We start from the raw sequence: 20,830 nt of genomic DNA, 5'->3' as shown, positions 1-20,830 counted from the left end.
CTGCCCCATTTTGTGATAGACCTACACCTGGTCAGTAACACAATTCACTCTGGATTTCCACACCTGACTCATCTCATCTGTAAGTCTATTTAGCCTTCCTATCTTTCAGAGTTTTAAAGTGCGCTACAAGGTTCGATTTTCCAATAATATTCAAATAGTTTCCAGCGAATATCAATGTTCACTGTATATGTGCTGGATGGTGTGTGTACCTTATGAAAAGTAAGTGTTTTATGGAGTTGCAGACGTTGTAGTGTGGCATGTAATGTACGAATACATACTTCCTACAGGCACTGCACTAGTTACATAAATGGGTTTAGTAACCATGTTGGTTACACCAGCACAGCTGAAAACTGTTTTGTGCTGATTTGAGAAGCAATAAATTGATCCTTCCTTAGGCTATTTCAGTATCTAGAGTTAAAGTTGGAGGTTTGTACCAAAATTTTAATTATTATTTCAGTTGAAAGTGGTTACAAATGTTGCTACAATAAAGACATTTAAAACACAAATAGATAAAACAGCACTTCACATAAAACAAAACATCTTATAAGTAAATTGGTGAGTAAAATGCTCTAGGGAAAAATAACAAAAAAAATAAAATAAAATCATGACAAACTATAACTTGGATTCTTTACTCTTATAATCAGCGGCGCTCTCTTCGTCTTCAGTGTCCTTTTCTTTTTTTCCTCTCCTCCTGTTTGAACATTGATAGAAGATTTAGGTACAGGGTAACAATAGTGACATTTAATGTCATTGGTTTATTACAGGTGCCCTTGAAAACAATACAGCCTGTCATAGTGCATGTGTAAGAGCAACAAAAAAATAAATGATTAAGCCCATTTAAGAAGCAGTGTCAGAAAGGCCCATTCTGAATCTGCTTCATAGAAGAGCATAATTACTATTATTTTTTGCAACATGACGACGTAACGTTTTTATTGTTTTGATGAGGGTTATTTATACAAGGGATAACAAAAAATACAACATTTAGAAAGGTTGATAGCAAACAATTATTTTTTTCTCCCCTCTGTTCTTTAAAGTTAACAGCAGACATTAAAACTGTCTGCACTGAGATATGTTTTATTTACATTTTAATAATTTCACCCAGGGACGGTGACATAAAGAGTTTCTCCTGACCTAATATTAACCAAGCATGAAATATAATAAAATAAAGACATACATTTGTCTTTGTCCCCTTGAAGAATTGCCACCTTAACGCGGTGGAGGGGTTTGTGTCATTGTTGGGAGCAATATCTCCTGGTAGGGTCTCCCAAGGCAAAGTGGTCCCAGGGGAGGGGCCAGACTAAGAGCGATTTAAAGACCCTTAGGCGGGAACACGGTCATCGGAGTACCTCACCCGGCAAGAGTAAACTAAAGTTGCTCATAAGTGTATTTGGTACCAGAGCACTCTAGGCCAAAGATCGATGATCGATTTCATTATCGTATTGTCAGATCTGCGGCCGCATGTTTTGGACACTCGGGTGAAGAGAGGAGCAGAGCTGTCAACTGATCACCACCCGGTGGTGACTTGGATCAGGTGGCGGAGTCCGAATGGGTCATGTTAAAAGCCTCAATTGTTGACGCGGCTGGTAGGAGCTGTGGCCTGAAGGCTGTCGGTGCCTGTCGTGGCAGCAACCCAAGAACCTGCTGGTGGACACCAGCGGTGAGGGAGGCTGTCAATCTGAAGAAGGAGGACTTTCGGGCTCGGCTGCAACAGTCGCTGAAGCAAAAACTTGGGTATGAGAGGAATTCGGGGAGGCCATGGAGGAGGACTTTCGGTCAGCCTCAAAGAGGTTCAGGAAAATCGTCGGGCGACTCAGGAAGGAAAAGCAGGACTTGGTCCAAGCTGTGTTCACCGGGGGAGGAGACCTGCTGACCCGACCTGGGGATGTTCTCAGACTGTGGAAAGAGCACTTTGAGGAACTCCTTAATCCAGCCAAAACGTCCTCTGTGGAGGAGGCAGAGTCTGAAGACTCAGGGGACGACTCATCAGTATCCCTGGCAGAAGTCTCCCGGCGGCAAGGCACAAGGGTTGGATGAGATTTGCCCAGAGATGCTGAAGGCTCTGGACAGTGGGACAGCTGGGACAGTGCCAGTGGATTGGCAGACCAGGGTGGTGATTCCCATATTTAAAAAAGGGGGGCAGGAGGGTGTGTTCCAATTACCATGGAATCACACTTCTCAGCCTCCCCGGAAAAGTCTACTCCAGGGTGCTGGAAAGGAAGCTCCGGCCGATTGTCGAACCTCAGATTCAGGAGGAACAATGCAGCTTCCATCCTGGCAGTGGAACAACGGAGCTCTTTACCTTTGCGAGACTTCTGGAGAGGTCATTGGAGTTTGCTCATTCAGTCTACCAGTGTTTTGTGGATTTGGAGAAGGCTTGCGACCGTGTCCCTCTGGGAGTCTTGTGGGGGAATATGGGGTACTGGGCTCGTTGCTACGAGCTATCCGGTCTCTATATAACCAAAGTGAGAGCTGTGTCCGTATACTCGGCACAACATCAAACACGTTCCCGGTGGGTGTTGGCCTCCGCCAGGGTTGCCCCTAGGAAAGCTTCATCAGACCAGGACCTCCCGCACTCATTGGGGCAACCTCCAAGTCTGAGGCCATGGGTACCTGCAGAAAAACAGTGGACTGCCCCCTCTGGGTGGGGAGAGAGGTACCTCTATCTCGGGGTCTTGTTCACGAGTGAGGATAGAATGGAGCATGAGATGGACAGGCGGTTTGGTGCGGCGTCAGCAGTGATGCAGGCGTTATACCGGACCGTCGTGGTGAAGAAGGAGCTGAGCCGGAAGGCAAAACTCTCGATTTACCGGTCCGTCTATGTTCCGACTCTCACCTATGGTCATGAGCTTTGGGTAGTGACTGAAAGAACACGTTCGCGAATACAAGAGGCTGAAATGGGTTTCCTCCGTAGGGCGGCTGGGCTCAGCCTTAGAGATAGGGTGAGGAGCTCAGACATCCAGAGGGAGCTCGGAGTAGAGCCGATGCTCCTTTGCGTCGAAAGGAGTCAGCTGAGGTGGTTTGGGCAACTGGTAAGGATGCCTCCCGGGGGCCTCCCTTTAGAGGTGTTCTGGGCACGTCCAACTGGCAGGAGGCGCCGGGGAAGACCCAGAACACAGTGGAGGGATTATATCTCTCGCCTGGCCTGGGAACGCCTTGGGGTCCCCCAGTAGGAGCTGGACGTTGTGGCTGAATAGAGGGGCACCTTGATTGCCCTGCTTATCCTGCTGCCCCCTCGACCCGGCCCCGGATAAGCGGACGAGAATTGATGGATGGGTGGATGGATTTGTCTTTGTTTTAATCACATATTATAGTGAAAGGACTTTAAGCATCCTAAAGCAGCTTGTTAACATACATTTTATTCTAACTGCTGGTAGTTGAAAGCCAAGTGTAAAGCTGTGCTCTGTGTAGGGAGACAAATACTGTCAGCATCAGTACACATGCAGGAGGTCCAGCATGTATACTCACCCGCATATCAGCTGCATTTGTGATACGGTCTCTGGCAAGGCCTTGCCATAAGTTTCTGGCAACAGGAAACATAAGATAGTACCACAAATCGCGAGACCTCCCATCAACATATAGGGGAGTGACTTGTAGAATTGTCCTGCAAAAAAAAAAAAAAAAAAACAGCAAAGCAAAATAGTGAGAAAGATCAGAGAATACAAGTAACTTCTACACCTGTACTGTAGCAATATTGATATAAACCATAGTTAATATACGGGGTGTAACGATATACCGATCTGTATCGATATATAGATTCAGTGATCCAAAAATGAAAATATCAACACATAAATAACAACACAGTTGTCAAATCATATTTTAGTAACTTTTTGTGAGTCGGTATAAATGTATCTGATTGTGTATAGGCACATAATAGCACCTCACATTATACTGTGTCATATAATCAAATATTGCCCTGGCACTAGGTAAATGCCCAAAATAGGAAACTAAATATACTTACCCAGATAAATGATAAAGGGGGAGGTGATGGTTCCAATGCGAGCAGCCATGGAACAACATCCCATTGCTGTGTTTCTGACAACAGTGGGGAAGAGCTCTGATGTGACTGAGTACACCACACAGAATGCAGAAGTCATGCCGAATTTCCCCAATATCTCAAGGATCACAGGCAAACTGGGTATATCTAAAGAAATAAAACAAGAAAACGTTATGGCAAACACTTAAAAAGTCCAATGGGGTGAGAGGGGCACTGAGAACACGAACAGAACAGCCTCAAGATCCAGTTCTCATACAACTTTGAAAAGTATGTGTATTTCACTGTGTGGGGTGGATTTGTGGAATGGGTTGGAGGAGGAGTTAAAAAGGAGCATGACTATAGAGCACTTTAGAACGATGTACAGACACAAGATTTTTGGGAGGTATGCAGAAGAAGGGGTTTAGGTTGATGGGTTGGTATTTTAGCACTGGGTGTTTTTGGGTTGTAAATAGAGTTGGATTGTGGGTTTGTGCATAAATATGTGCAAGTAATTGTGGGCTGGGTTCATTCACTGTATGAAAAATAATTTTGAAATTATTGTTGTTTAGCAAGACAGGATAGGAGTATGTAAGTGTATACTACATTTGTTTTCTGTTTTTTTTATTATTTAGTTTAGCTAAAAATAAATAATTCAAATTCAGTTCTCATCACTGCACCACTGTTCACCCACACTAAAAGAGATTTTCTGCACTTGTGTTGTTGTTGTTTATTTGGCTTTCATGACTTTGTGAGAGTAAAAGAGTAAAACTGAGTTAGCACTGTGTAGTGCATTTATGCCTCTTGATTTGTAATGTTCTTTTAATGCAATAATCTTATGTGCTTTGATTACTCACAGTGAAACAGCATTACCCTTTCATAATAGCAACTCAAATTTCTGTGGTTGTTTGGGTGGAAGTAACGCAAAAGTAGAACACATTACTAACTCTCTACACAAGCAGTAAAGCAACAAATTCCTTTCCAATGAGTGTAACCAGTAATATGCAATACATTACATGTTGCGTGAAATGTTTTACTTACAGAGAGCAAATCATTACCTATTGGAATGAGGTGAACAAAGAGGATCATGGTGCCTCCAAGGAAGAGTGTAGAAGACTGGCAGAAGTGCCTGGAGCAGTACCGGAGTAGTAACAAGGCTATTATGTAAGCAGGCACTTCCACTATGGCAGACAAGAAGCAGTTGAAGTAAGGGTCGCCGTTCAGGTTTGATGTGTTTAGGAGTAAAGCATAGTAGCCGATGGTGATGATTATCCTGCAGAGACATTCAAAACAACAAACTAAAAACACATAGAATGGGAAACCCAAACTATTTTGTTAGCAACTTCAATAATTATCTTATACAACCAACACTTTTTTGTCACAAGTTGCGTAAATGTGACCATAATTATTGACTTTGATGCCTGAAGGATTTATGTTGTAAGGAAATCACAGAAACTTACCACAAAAGTGAACACAGTAATGTAACAGAAAATAAATTGCAGCTGCTCAAGATAACAAAAGTGTTTTGTTTCTCATCTTTCCTAGCCAGAGCATTATCGACCTGGGAAAAACAAAAAGGAATTATCAAAATTAAACATAAATCTGTGTAAATCCCACACAAACATACAACATGGAAATTGTCAGTGGTGGAAGCAGTATTCATATTCTTAACTAAACATACTAATACCACACTGTGAAAATAAGTAAAAGTCCTGCGTTCTAAACTACTGTTATCAGCTAAATGTAATGTGCAGAAATATCAATGAAAAAAACCCAATGTATAGACATCTATTCTATGAGATTGTCATATATTTGTAGTATGACTGAGACAATCATGTACCTCTAAAATTTTCATGGTGTCAGAAAAATAGTCCCGTCTTTTCAAAAACATTCACATTCAGATTTGAAGATACATGGTTGTCACTCAACAGAAAAGATATGAAAAACTAGCTCACCTCAGCTTGTGTAAATATGGACTGTGGCACTTCTATGTTGTTACTCTTGGCAGCGTCTCTCAGTATGGCCTCAGCCTCCTTCACTCTTCCCTGAGAGAGCAGCCAGCGAGGGGACTCTGGGACTAACCTGGAGGGTTTAAACACAGAGGTGCATTGATATCACCACATATACTGTACACAGAGACACAGGCATAGTGCACCACACCAATTCAGTCTGTGGTCCTTTACCAAAACCTTAAGAGGCCTGGTCACACTAGCATTTATATATCGAATGCAAACCAACAATGTCTACTTTTAAATGAGAATAATACGGAGGAAGCTATTAAATTATTTGTGTGCACCATCTTGTTTTATATAACTCTGCCCTTCCAGTGTAAGTATTGATTGTGGGAGAAACATGCATTTGCGAAAATAATATAATCTTTGTATGGCATGTCCAAGTAAATCTTTTCAGAATTAGCAAACCAGCTGTGGCATTATTATAATTTGCCTCATTGTAGTGCAGCAAGCCAGAATGTGTTCATTACCATTCCCCCGCAAACACCAGGAACACCAGCAGCAAGCCCAATGAAGATGGGATTTATGCTATATGGGAAGTGTTTCAAGGAGTTTTAGTTTTACAAAAGAGAAGTTTTTCAGTAATGATGATTGGTTTGGCAAATGCATGCCAGGTTAACTTTCCCACCTCTGATAAAGAGAAGCGCAAAGCTGAGCCTTTCTATCAGAAGCTTCCAGAATGAGACAGTCCTACATTGGGTTACCAAAATGTGTTCCATAAAAAATGCAGTATGGATTGCAGTTGTGAGGTAGGAGAAAAGATTAAAAATACATTTATTTTAATTAAATCTGTATATTGTCCTTTACCAAAATTAATTTTGGGGTGCTTACAGGTTCCTTTGCAGTACAAATGCTTTAATACATCATGTGAGCAATGTAAAGGTTCCTGTATAAAAAAAGAAAGCTGAAATACAACATATGAATAATCTTACCACCATAGAGGGATGTATATCAGGCCACAGGCAGCCATGGGAATTAGCAGCATGCGCCAGTCACGGAGGAAGTAAGCTGCAGCTGGCATTGCCAACAATCCCAAGGCTGAGCCCATGAAAACTCCAAGGGAGCAGAAGACCACTCTGGCTTTTGGGTCTAGAATTTCTGTACCTGTAGGTGTAAAAAATGATTAGATAAATATAACCTGACACTAAGGTTTCTGGCCATTTATTACCAGTCAGTTACATTTATACAGATTTTGTGTGAGATAAGGAAGCAAGTAATATAATATATGCATTCCATTGTGTTTTGAAAGCCAGAATTATGATAATAAAAGCAGAAAGAATAAATCTTGAACCAGAATATTTGTGGGACAGGATTATTTTTTCTGTTTTCACCACCAGGTCTGACAGGCCATTACAGTACTTTAAAATATTTAATTTTTGTTTGAAAATTCTCAAGGGAAACGTACCCAGCACAAATGCAACGATATAGTTGGAGTATCCCCCTGCACCCACAAAGAAAAAAATAAAGCTGAAGATCTCCCAGTTTGGGGAGAATATCTGTGCTGTGACTGCTACAGTCTGAAGAATCATCATCAGAAAGAGTGCTGGCCTCCTTCCATACCTGTGCAAGAAATACAGATTGTAATTGAACAAGTTACTTTATCCAATACAATAAAAAATACAAAACAATAACATTGTACTATTAAAGGTTCGAGCAATGCTGTGTACATTACAGACCTGTCAGACATCTGGCCTGAAACAAGTGCTCCTACTAGCACACCAATGTATTGGATAGAGGTGGCCAGGGGAAGTTTGTATCCATTGTCACAAACCAAGTCCCACTGCAAAACCAACACATTTTAGTTATAGCTACTGACATTGTCAAAATGTGTAACATCTCTTAAACTAGAAAATTTCCCCTGGGGAAATTCTGAAAGGGCCACGGGGGCTACTGCCGGTGTGTGTACACTATGATGAGATTCTTCAGAGATTTCAAACTATGCCCTTTAACCTCAAAGTGTGTGTGTGTGTGTGTGTGTGTGTGCGTGTGTGTGCGTGTGTGTGTGTTTGAAGCATGTGTATGCATATGTGAGGAGTGTGCGCGCTTACGCGCATGTGTGTGTGTGTGTGTGTATCTGTAACTGTAATCACATCAAAGATCAAAGGCAATCAGATCAAAGCAATCAACAGGATTAACTGACACCTGTTCAGGCTCAGTGACAGCAGAGGTGGATAGACTGGAATTTCTGGCCTCGAACAGAAAGCATTTTTGGCAAAACCATAATACCTATTATTGATCCGACTTCACTTTGAGCGTCCTGAGTTCTTCCTGAACGTCTACATGTGTTGTTGTTTTTTTTCAGAAAAATGAAAAAATAGCTTTGTTAGAAAAAAAAAAAAGTTCCATCTCCCTTTTTCAGAAATCTTCCTGCGTTTTTAATATGGGAGCCAATGAGGCTGTTGGTGCGTGTTGGTGGCGCATCTGTGCGTCCTACGCCCAAACTATAACTCTGACAGCTTTACCAGAGGATTGTGAGGGAGAAGACAAATTTTCCTACGTTTCTATAAATAAATTATTTCTGTAGGGTGGAATTTGCGGCCTGGAGCGCAGTTTTCAAATTTATTTTTTGACAATTTTTTCTCTCCCTCTACACTCTGACGATGATGTCACACACTGTGACACGAACATTCCGTGCAATACACACCCATTATAATCTCAGAATTTCTCCAAAAATGATCATGGTCATTGAACAGGGATTGATAAAAAACTATATGACCTATCGAAACGTGGATTAATACACCGATACACAAGACTTGTGTCTACTGTTTAAAGTTTAAATGGAGTCTCTAGGTGAAATTATGCCGGAGAAGTAGACGTTTAAAACTCTCTAATTATTGTTCTTTTTCGCTCATTTTTTTTCGGCCGTCCCATTCATTTCAATGCAAAATTTTGGGCAGTTTTTCGCGACTTATGTCGTGAAAAATTCGTATTCTGTAGAGAAAAGTAATAGCACACCGATCCCGATCAAACCGCACGTTTTGATATATAATTTGTCCTGCAACTCTTCAAGTTGTAGGACTAGTAGCGGGACGAAATTGCGTCCGGAAGAGGAAGAAGAAAAAATCCACAGTATAACAGTAGCACTGGTCCCTACAGCTGATGCTGTATGGGACCAGTGCTCGGTGCGATTGCCCCGTGGCCCTAATAACTACTTTAACAATAGTAATATCTACAGTCTAGTAAGTACAGTTAGTAGCAGCAGCAGTGATAACAATCATAGATGGTACCATTATCCCTGCTTGGAGAAACTACAGCGTTTAAGTATTGTTTAAAAAGCACAGGTATTGCTATTAAGTGATGGGTAATCTAAGCCTAGTTACATAATAATTAGGCTTAGTTCGAATTAAAGTGCTTTCACATTGCCATGCAATAACTCACCGCCTCTAGTCCTTCCAACAAGGAGAAGGAGTTATGACGCAATTGCTGCCCTTGTGCACAGTTTTTTGTTCTGCCATACAGAGCTACTGCGTTGAATTTGAGCCGGTAATTAGCAGGTAAGCAGGATCTCTTCTAAAAACACCCATACTTTTTAGGATAAGGTTTGCGCAGCAGTTGGCACATCAGGGTGTAAATGCAGGTTTAACAACAGCTGTTGCAACCAGAATATCAACACCATATCATCACTTAACCTGATTGTTTTTTTCTCTGTCAATAAGATGTCCCACAGTGTTACTGGTCACTAAATAACTTAATAATGGCAGAGAGTACAATAACTTTTGGCTCCCTGACAACTAGTCGTTAAAATAAATACCATTCTTTTGTGGAAACCTTGAAGGATAATGTTTAATGGATAGTTAACTGATAACTTATCACTCACCTCTGTGACAATGGTTGACTGGTAGAATTCTTTGCTGTATGTCCACCCATCCAGACAGCTCTCCCAAGGAATTTCACTCACATTCACGTCCATGTTTGGGATGATATTGTTTTGAGAGTAGTTACTGACAATGTCTAAATTAAGCCTAGAGCAAGAGCTACGCTTTTCAATTCCATCGACCGTTTCCAAAGGGATTGTCACATTTCTCCAAATCTCACTGATGCTGTAGTTTTCTGGGATATAGCACTTGTGAGATGGGATAGCACCTATAAATACTATATAGCTACCAATGAACCCATTCGGGAGGATGCTGACGGCCAATGCTAAAAAAATCCTTCGCTGAAAAGGTCCCCAAGATCCAAGAAAAGATGTTATGCTGTCATAATCTCTAATTTTGTTGCCGTCCATTATCTCTCCTAAATCTTGGTCTTTGAAAAAGAAAAGAAGGAAAAAAGACAAGAATAATCTGCATCAATACTATTAGCATGAGAGATGGTGTGCTCTGCTGCTCTATGGTGGCATGAAGCCAATTTCAGGTTTTATATGCAAGTTGAGCTGAGTTATACAGTTACAAGCCACCAGGTGAGCTTTCGCACTATCGCTTAAGACCAAAGTCTGTCCGTCTCCGAAGTCATAAAAATATGTTATATGTACATGTAAACCATCAGACAGTACTATTTTAACAAAAAAAAACATATCACACAGCCTTGAAATACATCAAATTTATACAGATACCTTCATTTCATACACAGTTATTTTTGTGAATTTTCTAGTATATAGCAATTTCCATGGGAATATGACATACTGTAAGATGCTATTTAACTTAAATATATGTTAAGGCACTGTTTTTCTAATTAGGCGTTGCCAGGGGGAACAGGGGGGTCATGGAAACTTTGATATATGTTTTTTCATATATGTCTTTTAATATATGTCTTGAAGAAGACACTGAATGTAATGAATAAATAGGCCCAACAAAAGAGAAGAATATGTTTACTGTTAGTATTATTGTTGAATATTGAGGCAGAAAAAACAAGGAATGTTTATAACAGAAGAAAGACTGATTATTATTATTATTATGATAAATGATAATAATAATAATAATAATAATAATAATAATAATAATAATAATAATAATAATAATACAAAATAAGGAAAATATATTAAGAAGCTGCATGTTTGATTTTTGATATTTGTTATCATAATATACATGTTAATTTAAAATAAATTGCAACAGGGGGGTCCCTGCTAGACGCTAATGCTATAAGGATGTTGTTGGCATGGCAAAGTTTGGGAGCCGCTGTGTAAAGGCACATGATTTGTCTGTAGCAATGAAACATTACAACCACTTTAATAAAAAAAAAATGTAAATCCTCTCTCACACAACTTTAACTCAGGATGGGCGGGATGCTTCTGCAGAACATTGCATGCTGTTTGTCAGTGCATGGTCGATTCTGTCACCAACTCTTGATTACCAGCTGTAGCTGAGTGTGCTTAGAGTTGATGACATTGCTACAGTGGGAAGGGGTAAATTTAAATAAAATAAAAAAATTGACAAAAAATGCTCTCTGTTCAAGAGGAACTTTTTGCTATTTTTCTGTCTCAGTGGCTTCAAATGTCACAGGACAGGAGCAGCTGCAGTTGATTGCTCTGCAGACAGAGATAGATAGATAGAGGGAGACACACACACCCTCACACACACAGAGAACAGACACACACACAGACAGGGCAGACGGACAGATGTTGAAAGCTTGGTCTGTCACATACCTAAGCAACGGTAGAGATAATATGCTGTAAATTATTCGGCAGTGTCAATAATGTATGGGTGGGAGTCACAGGCCAGAGTCAAGCCAGCTCAAAATTTCTTTAGACATTTTCTAGTTTTAGCTCTGTTCTTGAAGCAGCTAGAAGATGGCTTTTGCTGATTTTGCTAATTTTGGACACAGCCATGCTAGCTGTTTTGCTGGCTGAATTCTTATATTTACCATACAGACATGAGAGTGGTGTCACTTTTCTCATATGGTTTACCAAAATGTCAACTACGGCTTGCCACTTAAACCTCTTTTCACCCAGGGCAACAATACAAACACATTGAGAAACACATTCATTCAGGACCTTTTTTTAAGTTAAAAGATGAAACAACTATGTGATGGAAGGGCTCATTTGTTCACATTTTAATGAAACATGTTTTGTTTGACAAAAACAAGGGACCAATCAGACATGTATTTCAATTTCGTAACAGCCATCTAAACATCGAAAAGGGTTTCTTTACACCATCTTTACAACTAAAAAAGTCTCAAATCAGTAAGCATCAACTGAGTAGAAAAATAAATCTCTCTTTTTTTTTTTAAATGACCAAAAACAACAACAACAGTACTGTTCTTGTCAGCGTAAGTTTTAAATCCCGCTGTCCATGTTTTGGATTTTATTTCAGATTTCAGTTTTGTACTTCAAGCAACAGAAATGTTTTTTTCTTTCTTTCTTAAAATTAACCCAAGGCCATTGAGAAAAACTACAGAGTTAGAGCCTGCACATCAGATTTGGCCTCACATTGTATTGTTGAGTTCCTCATTCCTTCATCTTCTATATATTTCCTCTTTTTGGGTCCAGTGCACAACCTGAAACAGCAAAAACACACTGTTGTAAAATATGGACAACACAACTGGATTGATACGTAAAAGGCAGTTGGCATATTTATATTTGCTTTCCTTGGGCTGTGACTTTTTATTTTGGGTGATTAAAACTACACATATATTACTTTTTGAATTCCCTGTGTTCGAAAATAGCCATTACCTAGTATAAAGAAAGCCTTATCATATCAGTGACCGTACCATCAATGACCCTGTAAAGCTCTTTCTAGGAAGGGTACTAAAACCACTGTGATGTAAAGGGTTTTTCAGTGCTTATGTGACTGAGCAAGTGTTATCTAATCAAGTATGTTGTAAAACAATTTGGTGATATGTGAACTGAATAAACTAAGTGAAATGCACCTACCCCTGACATTCTTGCATCTGCTCCAATGTCTCTGGAAGATCTCTATTGAGGGTCTCCGGGAGGAAGAGGTTCACCACAGAGGAAGCAATCGTGAGACTTCCCATGAGAATATAAGGCAGAACCTTATTGTAAGTACCTATAAAAACAAAGGAGCAAAAATCACTACATGACAAAATGATGTTATTTTGGACATACAGTATGTCAATGCATTGTCTTTGTAAGATACTGAGATACTCTACAACTACACACCCAAATAGATGACATAAGGAGCTGTGATGCTGCCAATTCGTGCAGCAGAGGAGCAAATTCCCATGCCGACGTTCCTGAGGACAGTCGGGTAGATCTCAGCCGTGTAGATGTAGACGATGCTGAAGGACATCGTAAAGCCAAACTTTCCAGTCATTTCCAGTGCCAGAGCAACATACTGAAGGGCTGAAGGGGGGAAGAAAGACACTCTTTGGTCAGAGAAAATGTATCTATATTTAGTCAGGCATATTGGTTAAAGTGCTGATCTCATGAGTTCTTCATCAAGACAGAGACGCTTTTATATACCTTCCTTTTAGGTGTTGTTTTTTCTTCTGTGATTTAATCTTTTGTACTAAGAGCTGTGATTAAAGTGACTGCACTGTTTTCTTATATAACCTTCTTAAAACCCTTTGAACACAGTAGAGTATGGCTTTTTATCATCTTGACAAAGAAAAAATATTTTACAGTGCATCGCACAGGAGCATAAATGTTAAAGACCTTTAAAGCTCCTTGACCCTTATTGGTCAAGGAGCAATAAACATCACGTAACTAGTTACGTGATGTTTTCTATCATGTAACTAGTTACGTGATGTTTTAGGGGGGTAAGCGTGGGTAAGCCTTCTAGGATCTGATGAAACACTGATGTTACATATTAATTCCATACATTCCTGCAGCACACTGCATGCATGAGAAAAGTACATTACGGATCTTTCTTTGTACTGTATGTCTTGAGAGAGTAACACAGTAACTTTTTTCCTGTTAAAGTGGTGAGACATTTATTGTATTATGTGATAAGAACCACTTTCAAAGGCAGTATAGGGGCAACTTGGTTTCTCTATCCAGAGGGCTTAACTGCACCACCTAGTCTAGTGACTTAATTCAAATATTGCATTTGACTGCTATAGATGTTTAATGCTGTGCTAATTTTAATGACTATATCCACTGTTGAGTAGTTCGACTTCTTTAACTCATTGAAGGTGTCAGCTGACGTTACATCTTTCAGAGGTTGTAGTAAACTGAATTTCAATGCCATAGTAAAACAATTTCCCATACATCTTATCTTATCTCAAATGTCACACTGCCATGTCATTGACAATTATCACTGTCTGATTTGACTAAATCTTACTATCAGGGATGAACTGGATTAGAAGAAGAACTCCTCCTCCGATGATGAGGAATGATGACAGAAGTGCTCTTCTTGGACATTTCCTTAGCAGCACAGTAGAAACAACATAGGCAGGGACCTCACAAGCAGCTGATAAAAAACAGTTCATGAATGGGTCACCACTCAGGTTCGAGGTGTTCAGGGATAATCCAAAATACCCAATGTTTATTGCCATCCTGGGAAAAAAGGAAAAAAGGTATTTGTATTTTAAAGTAAATGCATGACATGCAGGTTATGCGTTTTTCTACCAGTTTTTGTTGGCATATCACCTTAGTCTCCTTATACATATTTTAATGTCAGAATGACAAAAAAGAAAAGAAAATAAGAAAAAACAACTCACCACAAAATTAGGCACATGAGTGTGATGCATCTGATGTTATTGGATTTCAGAACATCGAGCATGCTGTATGTCTTGCTCGGAGGCAATGCCTGTAGCTAAAACCATTGCAAACAAAATAATTAATGTGATTACATTTTACAGAAGTGAACACAGAATATCTCAAATATTTTAAAAAAGCACATAAAAACATTGAATAAGTTTAGGAGTTTACTGTTTTTCAAGAATTCTTAAATAATTCTACACAGGCGCCCATAAAGTTGTATGGTAAAATAAAGTTGTATAATAAAATATTTTTTTCGACCTCTTTCCATGAAATGATTGTGACAATGTGATTTATTATTGACAGATAAAGTGTATATCTTCTCAAACCTTTAGGATTCAATCTCCAAACATATCACAATGAAAATGAAACCACAATTAACAGAGGACTGTGTCTGAAAACAAAATTAGTCCAACTTTATGGGTGACCATGTAAGTACTAACAAACTGTTTCAGGGTCAAGAAATCAGTTTAAAATAAAACATCAAGAAACAGGAACAACATTGTTGTCTCTTATAGTAATTTGACATATTAGTATGTGGTAACTTGACAGAGAAATATCAATTTTTGTCCTTCTAAAACAGCTTTTACTCATGCTGGACTAAATTTTGGGCCAATGGGTTTTCATTGCAATGAAAAAGTCACAACTGTTCAATGCCCTTATTTATGACAACTAGCTCACCTCAGTTTCTTTAAAGATCACAGGTGGTGCTTCAACCTTATTCTTCTTTGCAGCTTCCCTCACAATGGCCTCAGCCTCCTCCACTCTTCCCTGAGTGATCAGCCACCGAGGAGACTCTGGGATGAACCTGCATAATCAGTACAGGTTGCAACAAATATTAAGGTTTTTCATTATTACATCTCTGTGTTAAACCTGGGATGCTGACTATGATCACATCAGAATTGAGAAATCAGTTTAGAAGAGACGTACCACCACAGTGGGATGTAGACCACAGCAGTTGCAGACAGAACGGCGAGCAGAGTCCTCCATTCTCTAATGCCGTATGCAATCCAGGGTAGTGTCATGTACCCAATGCAATAGAAAAGGAAGGCCCCGAGAGTTGTGAAGAGCACTCGCATTGTTTTACTCAACAGCTCCGTTCCTGTCCACAATCCAATCCAAGATGATTAGCAATGATCATGAGATTAAAAACAGATAAAATAAATGATCTATTCATACAGAAGACTAGAATTACTGCCTAAAAGACTAAACATAAGATGAGGTGTGTTTTACAAGTCATACCTAGTACAAATGCAGATATATAAATGGATATCTGGGAGGCTCCAACAAAGAGGAACATGATGCAGAACATCCTCCATGATTGAGAGAAGGACTGAAGCAGGACTGCGAGACACTGGGCCGCGAGAGAAATGAAAACAACTTTCTTCCTCCCAAACCTGAATGAAAAAGTATTGTAAGTCAAAGAAAGTAAGTCATAGACACAATGCATTTAGTAAATATATTGACAGTGTAATCTCTGTGATTGTTTTGTCGCTTTGAATACATAATGATCATTAATAACGTGTTTGCTTCACTTTCTAATGACTAAACTATCAGCAAAACTTTAGTTTATATTAGCTTTGTTGATCAATTTATTTTAAAACTAGTAGATTACTATAGCCTACATGTATATAAAAAAATCTGCAATACTGCAAGTACTGTAGATCACAATATGCTCAAATCCAACTGAAAATCATCACTTTTGCCTTATCTGTGTGTGGGAGTACAGGACCAAAGCAATGACATTTCCTGTGATACTTGGCTGTATGTAACCAAATTTCCGTTTCACCTCTTCTTCCTCTAAGGCACGGGGAACTGCGAGCAACTTATTTGTATTATCTTGAACAACCAAACAAAATGCTACAACATGCCACGTGACTTTTGACTTTTGACTTTTTCTGTACAACTGTGGCACACATGTACACACTTGGGTAATTTTTTTTGTCCTCAAAATCACCCAATGTGACACATCAAAAACCTCTAAAACCTAAGAGGCCTTCATCCCCTTTTTGTCAACCATTTGGGTGAACAGTTTTCACAGCTGCAAAAGAGCTAAATAGCTAAACACACTCCTGCTGCACACCGCTGTGATCAGGACCCCATGCTATTCTACAATCAAAGGGATACAACACTGATGTCTCTTACCACAAATATCATGAAAAAAGACACTTAAATCATAGAACAACGATTATCAATCGCAGAATAACAGCCTAGTGAATTCAGAAAATGCGTTCTGGTATTTGGCAGATTTACAATGATGTTTTTAACCATCACTCCTCAGTAAACTACCTCTTTGATGGAAGTCTGAGAGCATTTTAGTATCCAGTTATCACAGTTATCATTATGGATTTACCATGTTTTTTTAGGAGTCTGTTGACACTGATATGGGCCAAAAAAATAGCATGAATTTAGTAAGAAAGTAAAAATTTCCAACAATGATAGAGTAGCTAGGCATAAGTACAATATGTCTTTCTTTGAGAAAGTTTGGCCCCTACAGTGTCTGCTGAGAAAAAGTCTGGCCTTTGGACAAATGTATTTGATGACCCCTGTCGTAGAAGCATTTAAATTCTAAATTCAATGAATTAAGTTACCATAACAAAAAATGTGTGTTATATTATACTAAAACTCTTCCTGTAAATGAGGAAGTTCAGCAGACTCTTGGCAAGTTCTGTCATCAGTGATATGACATGATAACACCATCCGCTATCATTATGGCACAAATCTGTCATCCCAATAAAGACAAAGGTGTTTTGATATGTAGGAAAAAATCACTGTATGACACTCTATGATAATGAATTAAAATTGGAGACTTTATCTCTGTGAAAACATATCCTCTCTCTAACAAATTAACCAGTAGATGGGGCTGTTGTCATTATAATGACATATAATGACATCAAGTCTTCTGTCACATTCACTTTAGTGTGAAATCCTTATTCACCTAATTTACATTTCTCTATTTTTACAAGTATTAAGAACATTTTAAACATGATTCTGTTTAACCAGCTAATGTACAGTATATAACCCATCTTACTAAACATACAGTATATTTACAGTTCATATTGGACAATGATGTGAATATGGAATTTTTCTGATTAAGAAAAAGGTTGAAATACAGTACCTGTCAGAAAGATGGCCTGAGATTAGTGAGCCAAAGAGGTATCCCACAAAAAGAGTCGAGGATGCAAAGGGAACTTTCCACTGTTCGTCACAAACAAGGTCCCACTGTAAAAAGACATGTATCACATCTAGGCCTTTAAATTAAAAACTAAGCACACTCCAAATAACTCAGAAATGTATCATACTGACCTCAGTGACGATGTTGGATTGGTAGATCTCTTTACTGTAGTTCCATCCATTTAAACATCCCTCCTGCTCCAGGTTAGTGAGGTTGACATCCCTCCCAGGAATATATCCTTCAGCTGAGAGATTTCTCACAACATCCAGCTTATATCTGCTGCACTGGCTCTGCACCTCCTCACCATCCACTATCGTAAAAGGAATGATGGCATTTTTCCATTCCTCAGTTAAGTTAACGTCTGGAATAAGACAGTGATGTTGCGGAGCTGCTCCAACAAAGACAATGTAAAGTCCGTTGAATCCAGTTGAGACAAAAACTGTGTTAAGGAGGAAGAATGTGGTCCAGAAATAAGGACCAGTCTGTCCAAGGAATGCAGTGTCTTCTTCATAGTCTCCCATTCTTTAGAAAAATGTTAAAAATAAAAAAACACCTGCTCTCAAGGGAGAAAAATGCTGTGAAATTGTTCAGAGTATAAGCTGGGGGTAAAGTCTTGAGCTTAGTACCAGAGAGTTAGGTTTGAGGTCTCTGTGGAGCAGAGTGAGCTGGTCCCTGAGTGGGACGGAGTAACAACTAAAACACTTCAGTTTCTAGTCCCGAGAGAGTATTAAACCTTCTGTCAAGGAGTTTTTTTTCATGGCAGTTTGTGAGCAGAGAGAGATACTATTTATCTGAAATGAGTGAAAGGGAGTCCTTTTATTCACTGATTTGATTTGATTTGATTTGATTTGATGTACTGAAAGTAAAATGATCAAAAGCTTTAAAGTGGCCAATCTACGCACCCAACCCCCCGCACCCCTGTGGTCAAAGTGGTATTTTCTCTAAACAGCATTCCACACTTTTAAATACCCCAAAGACGTGCACGTGCCTGTACTCTAAATGTTGCTAAGTAGCATTAGAGCTCCTGTTAGACTAATTTAAAGCCACATTGCAGAGGCAAATATGCCTTCATGTAAAACTTGAGCAGAAATTGTTGCTGTCATGGATATAGGTGTTTACTTGTATAATGAATATATTAATTTAACTATATTTAGTCTAAACTGCTTAATTGACTTGTTTACAAAAACAACCCTTAGTTTTACAGCAACACATATTTAGTCTGGTGCACAAATATATCCACTGTGAAATAACTATTGACTTAGGTGGACTGTGTTGCTGTAGGCGTTCCTCATCCGGCCACAAAGTGCCACTATTAATATGTTTATTGGTGTAATTACATGAAGTGCTTTTCAGAGAAATAATAAGGGATGTTTTGACTGAGCTACATTACGTAAATGTGTTGTGTTATTTTGTCTCCTCACAAAATGGTCATTCAGGACATTAATGCATGACAAGATTAGGTCATGGTCTTTGATCACTGTGAAGACAAATAGCTTTAGTAACAGCCCACCAACAGTCTACAGATTAAATAATCTACTCATGAGAAAGTATGAAAAGAACTGGTTGATAGATGTAACCCAGTACTGAATATGTTGAGTGACTAAGTTACTGTATCCAAACCAGATTTCTCATAAGTGGATAATAAGCTTAAATGATTTATTCAAACTGAGTTATGGCAACCATGTGGCAATCCAACTGCAGTCTACCAAAAAATCAAGTTAAGAGTGGATTTTTCCAGGCACAAAATGACAAATGCTTACCAATACAAAGGCCTGACCTCAGGTCTTCAGGTGGGGATATTTATCTGACCTTTGCACTAGTTAATTACAGGAAAAATATGTGTCCATGATATACAATGATGTACTTTGCAAGCATTTTAAGATGTAAAAATGTCCCTTCTGTGCTTTTAATATCTGGAAAAACACTTTATCTGGAGTCGTTTCATGGTAAAGCAGTCCCAAAACTGTAAACCACTTAATTCACTGCAGGACTTTTTCTTGTTTATTCTAGTTGTTGTTTACATCCAGCCTCGGCCTGTGGTAGTGAGGCCATACAACTGGCTGAACAGATTGCAAAAATGGAGCAAAAACATCCAGAATCCCTACTAAGTGTTCTTGGGTATATTAACAGAGCAAACCTTAGCCGTCATGTCAGCATGTTAAGTGTCTCACCAGGGGTAAAAACACACTGGACCATTGCTATACAATATTAAAGGATGTCCCCGTCTCCGCATAGATCTTCAACAGATCACTGCAGCTGTGTGCAGTCCCCCCTGATTTAAACATGATCACAGTTCCCAAGGATTAAATGGTAGTCATCACTCTGATGCCTACAGTGATGAAATCCTTTCGGAGAATGGGATTGGCCCACCTGAATTACATCACAGGCACCACCTGCATATTTCCTGCTGGTCATCAAATGCAGACATATGCAAGTAACCTGTTTGCGAACTTCAGCTCAGCGTTCAACATCATCATCAGAAATCCTCCACTTAAAACCTGTCAAGCTCACTGTTCAAGCCCACACCTGACAGTGGATCAAAAACTCCTTGACAGACAAAAGGCGGCAGGTGAAGGAAACTTATATCACAGAGGCCCAGAACAGGGTAGCACGCTGTGCACTACAGATAACACAACAGTCATCAGCCTGGGGCGGTGATGAGTCTGCTTTCCAGTGGGAGGTCGAACAAGTGATCCACCGATAGATAATGGAAGCCAAACACAGTGTGTACATAATGCACAACTAATACATATGTCCTTGAGGTCTCAAGAGCTCACACCAGTAACAGCACTTTACTTGGTCTCCAGCAATAATCTGACCAAGTGTGAAGTCAACTGGATGATCAGTTGTCGGGGAAATCAACAGGCAGAGACCCTTTGCAATATTTTTAGATTTTTTTTGGCTGAACAGTTTATCTCAGGTCATTGTTGTGAATAAGGGGTGGTCACTCACATGACCAATCACTTATTGATTCAAGCTGAGGAATGAATAACTAGATATGAGAGTAATCATTAATTTGAGTCAGTGGGTAAGCATATGACACTAGACCCCTTAAGAGAAAAATTGACAGTCCA

At 39.4% G+C, this 20,830-nt stretch overlaps 2 protein-coding genes across 2 annotated transcripts; both read right to left on the bottom strand.

Annotated features, from left to right (window-relative positions):
- Positions 1–4,043: 4,043 nt before the first annotated feature.
- LOC131987145 (organic cation/carnitine transporter 2-like) lies at positions 4,044–10,207 on the bottom strand. The gene is made up of 8 exons (XM_059352317.1): positions 9,800–10,207; positions 7,659–7,762; positions 7,388–7,542; positions 6,915–7,086; positions 5,926–6,052; positions 5,431–5,531; positions 5,012–5,243; positions 4,044–4,141 (listed from the first exon to the last, which is right to left on the bottom strand). Exons 1-8 carry the CDS (start codon positions 10,205–10,207, stop codon positions 4,121–4,123), a joined length of 1,320 nt encoding a protein of 439 aa, XP_059208300.1. The 3' UTR covers positions 4,044–4,120.
- Positions 10,208–11,955: 1,748 nt separating this feature from the next.
- slc22a5 (solute carrier family 22 member 5) lies at positions 11,956–18,520 on the bottom strand. Its single transcript, XM_059351701.1, has 10 exons — positions 17,888–18,520; positions 17,700–17,803; positions 15,824–15,978; positions 15,512–15,683; positions 15,263–15,389; positions 14,542–14,636; positions 14,163–14,377; positions 13,040–13,222; positions 12,791–12,926; positions 11,956–12,414 (listed from the first exon to the last, which is right to left on the bottom strand). Exons 1-10 carry the CDS (start codon positions 18,275–18,277, stop codon positions 12,309–12,311), a joined length of 1,683 nt encoding a protein of 560 aa, XP_059207684.1. The 5' UTR covers positions 18,278–18,520; the 3' UTR covers positions 11,956–12,308.
- Positions 18,521–20,830: the final 2,310 nt, after the last annotated feature.

The sequence above is a fragment of the Centropristis striata genome, chromosome 15 (genome assembly GCF_030273125.1).
Source record: "Centropristis striata isolate RG_2023a ecotype Rhode Island chromosome 15, C.striata_1.0, whole genome shotgun sequence".
Classification (NCBI taxonomy): domain Eukaryota; kingdom Metazoa; phylum Chordata; class Actinopteri; order Perciformes; family Serranidae; genus Centropristis; species Centropristis striata.
The sequence above is the reverse complement of the archived record's forward strand: the minus strand, read 5'-3'. Positions and strand labels throughout refer to the sequence as shown.

Bases quoted from the DNA above. Each gene is read 5' to 3' on its own strand.
- slc22a5 (XM_059351701.1), bottom strand. From the start codon at position 18,277: ATGGGAGACTATGAAGAAGACACTGCATTCCTTGGACAGACTGGTCCT. The intron at 15,684-15,823 runs GTATGACTTGTA...GATTGTGGACAG, and splicing joins TATATCTGCATTTGTACTAG to GAACGGAGCTGTTGAGTAAA. The intron at 14,378-14,541 runs GTGAGTTGTTTT...CTTTTTTCCCAG, and splicing joins CTCATGTGCCTAATTTTGTG to GATGGCAATAAACATTGGGT.
- LOC131987145 (XM_059352317.1), bottom strand. From the start codon at position 10,207: ATGGACGGCAACAAAATTAGAGATTATGACAGCATAACATCTTTTCTT. The intron at 7,763-9,799 runs GTGAGTGATAAG...TTGGTTTTGCAG, and splicing joins AGTCAACCATTGTCACAGAG to TGGGACTTGGTTTGTGACAA. The intron at 7,087-7,387 runs GTACGTTTCCCT...TTACACCTACAG, and splicing joins TATCGTTGCATTTGTGCTGG to GTACAGAAATTCTAGACCCA.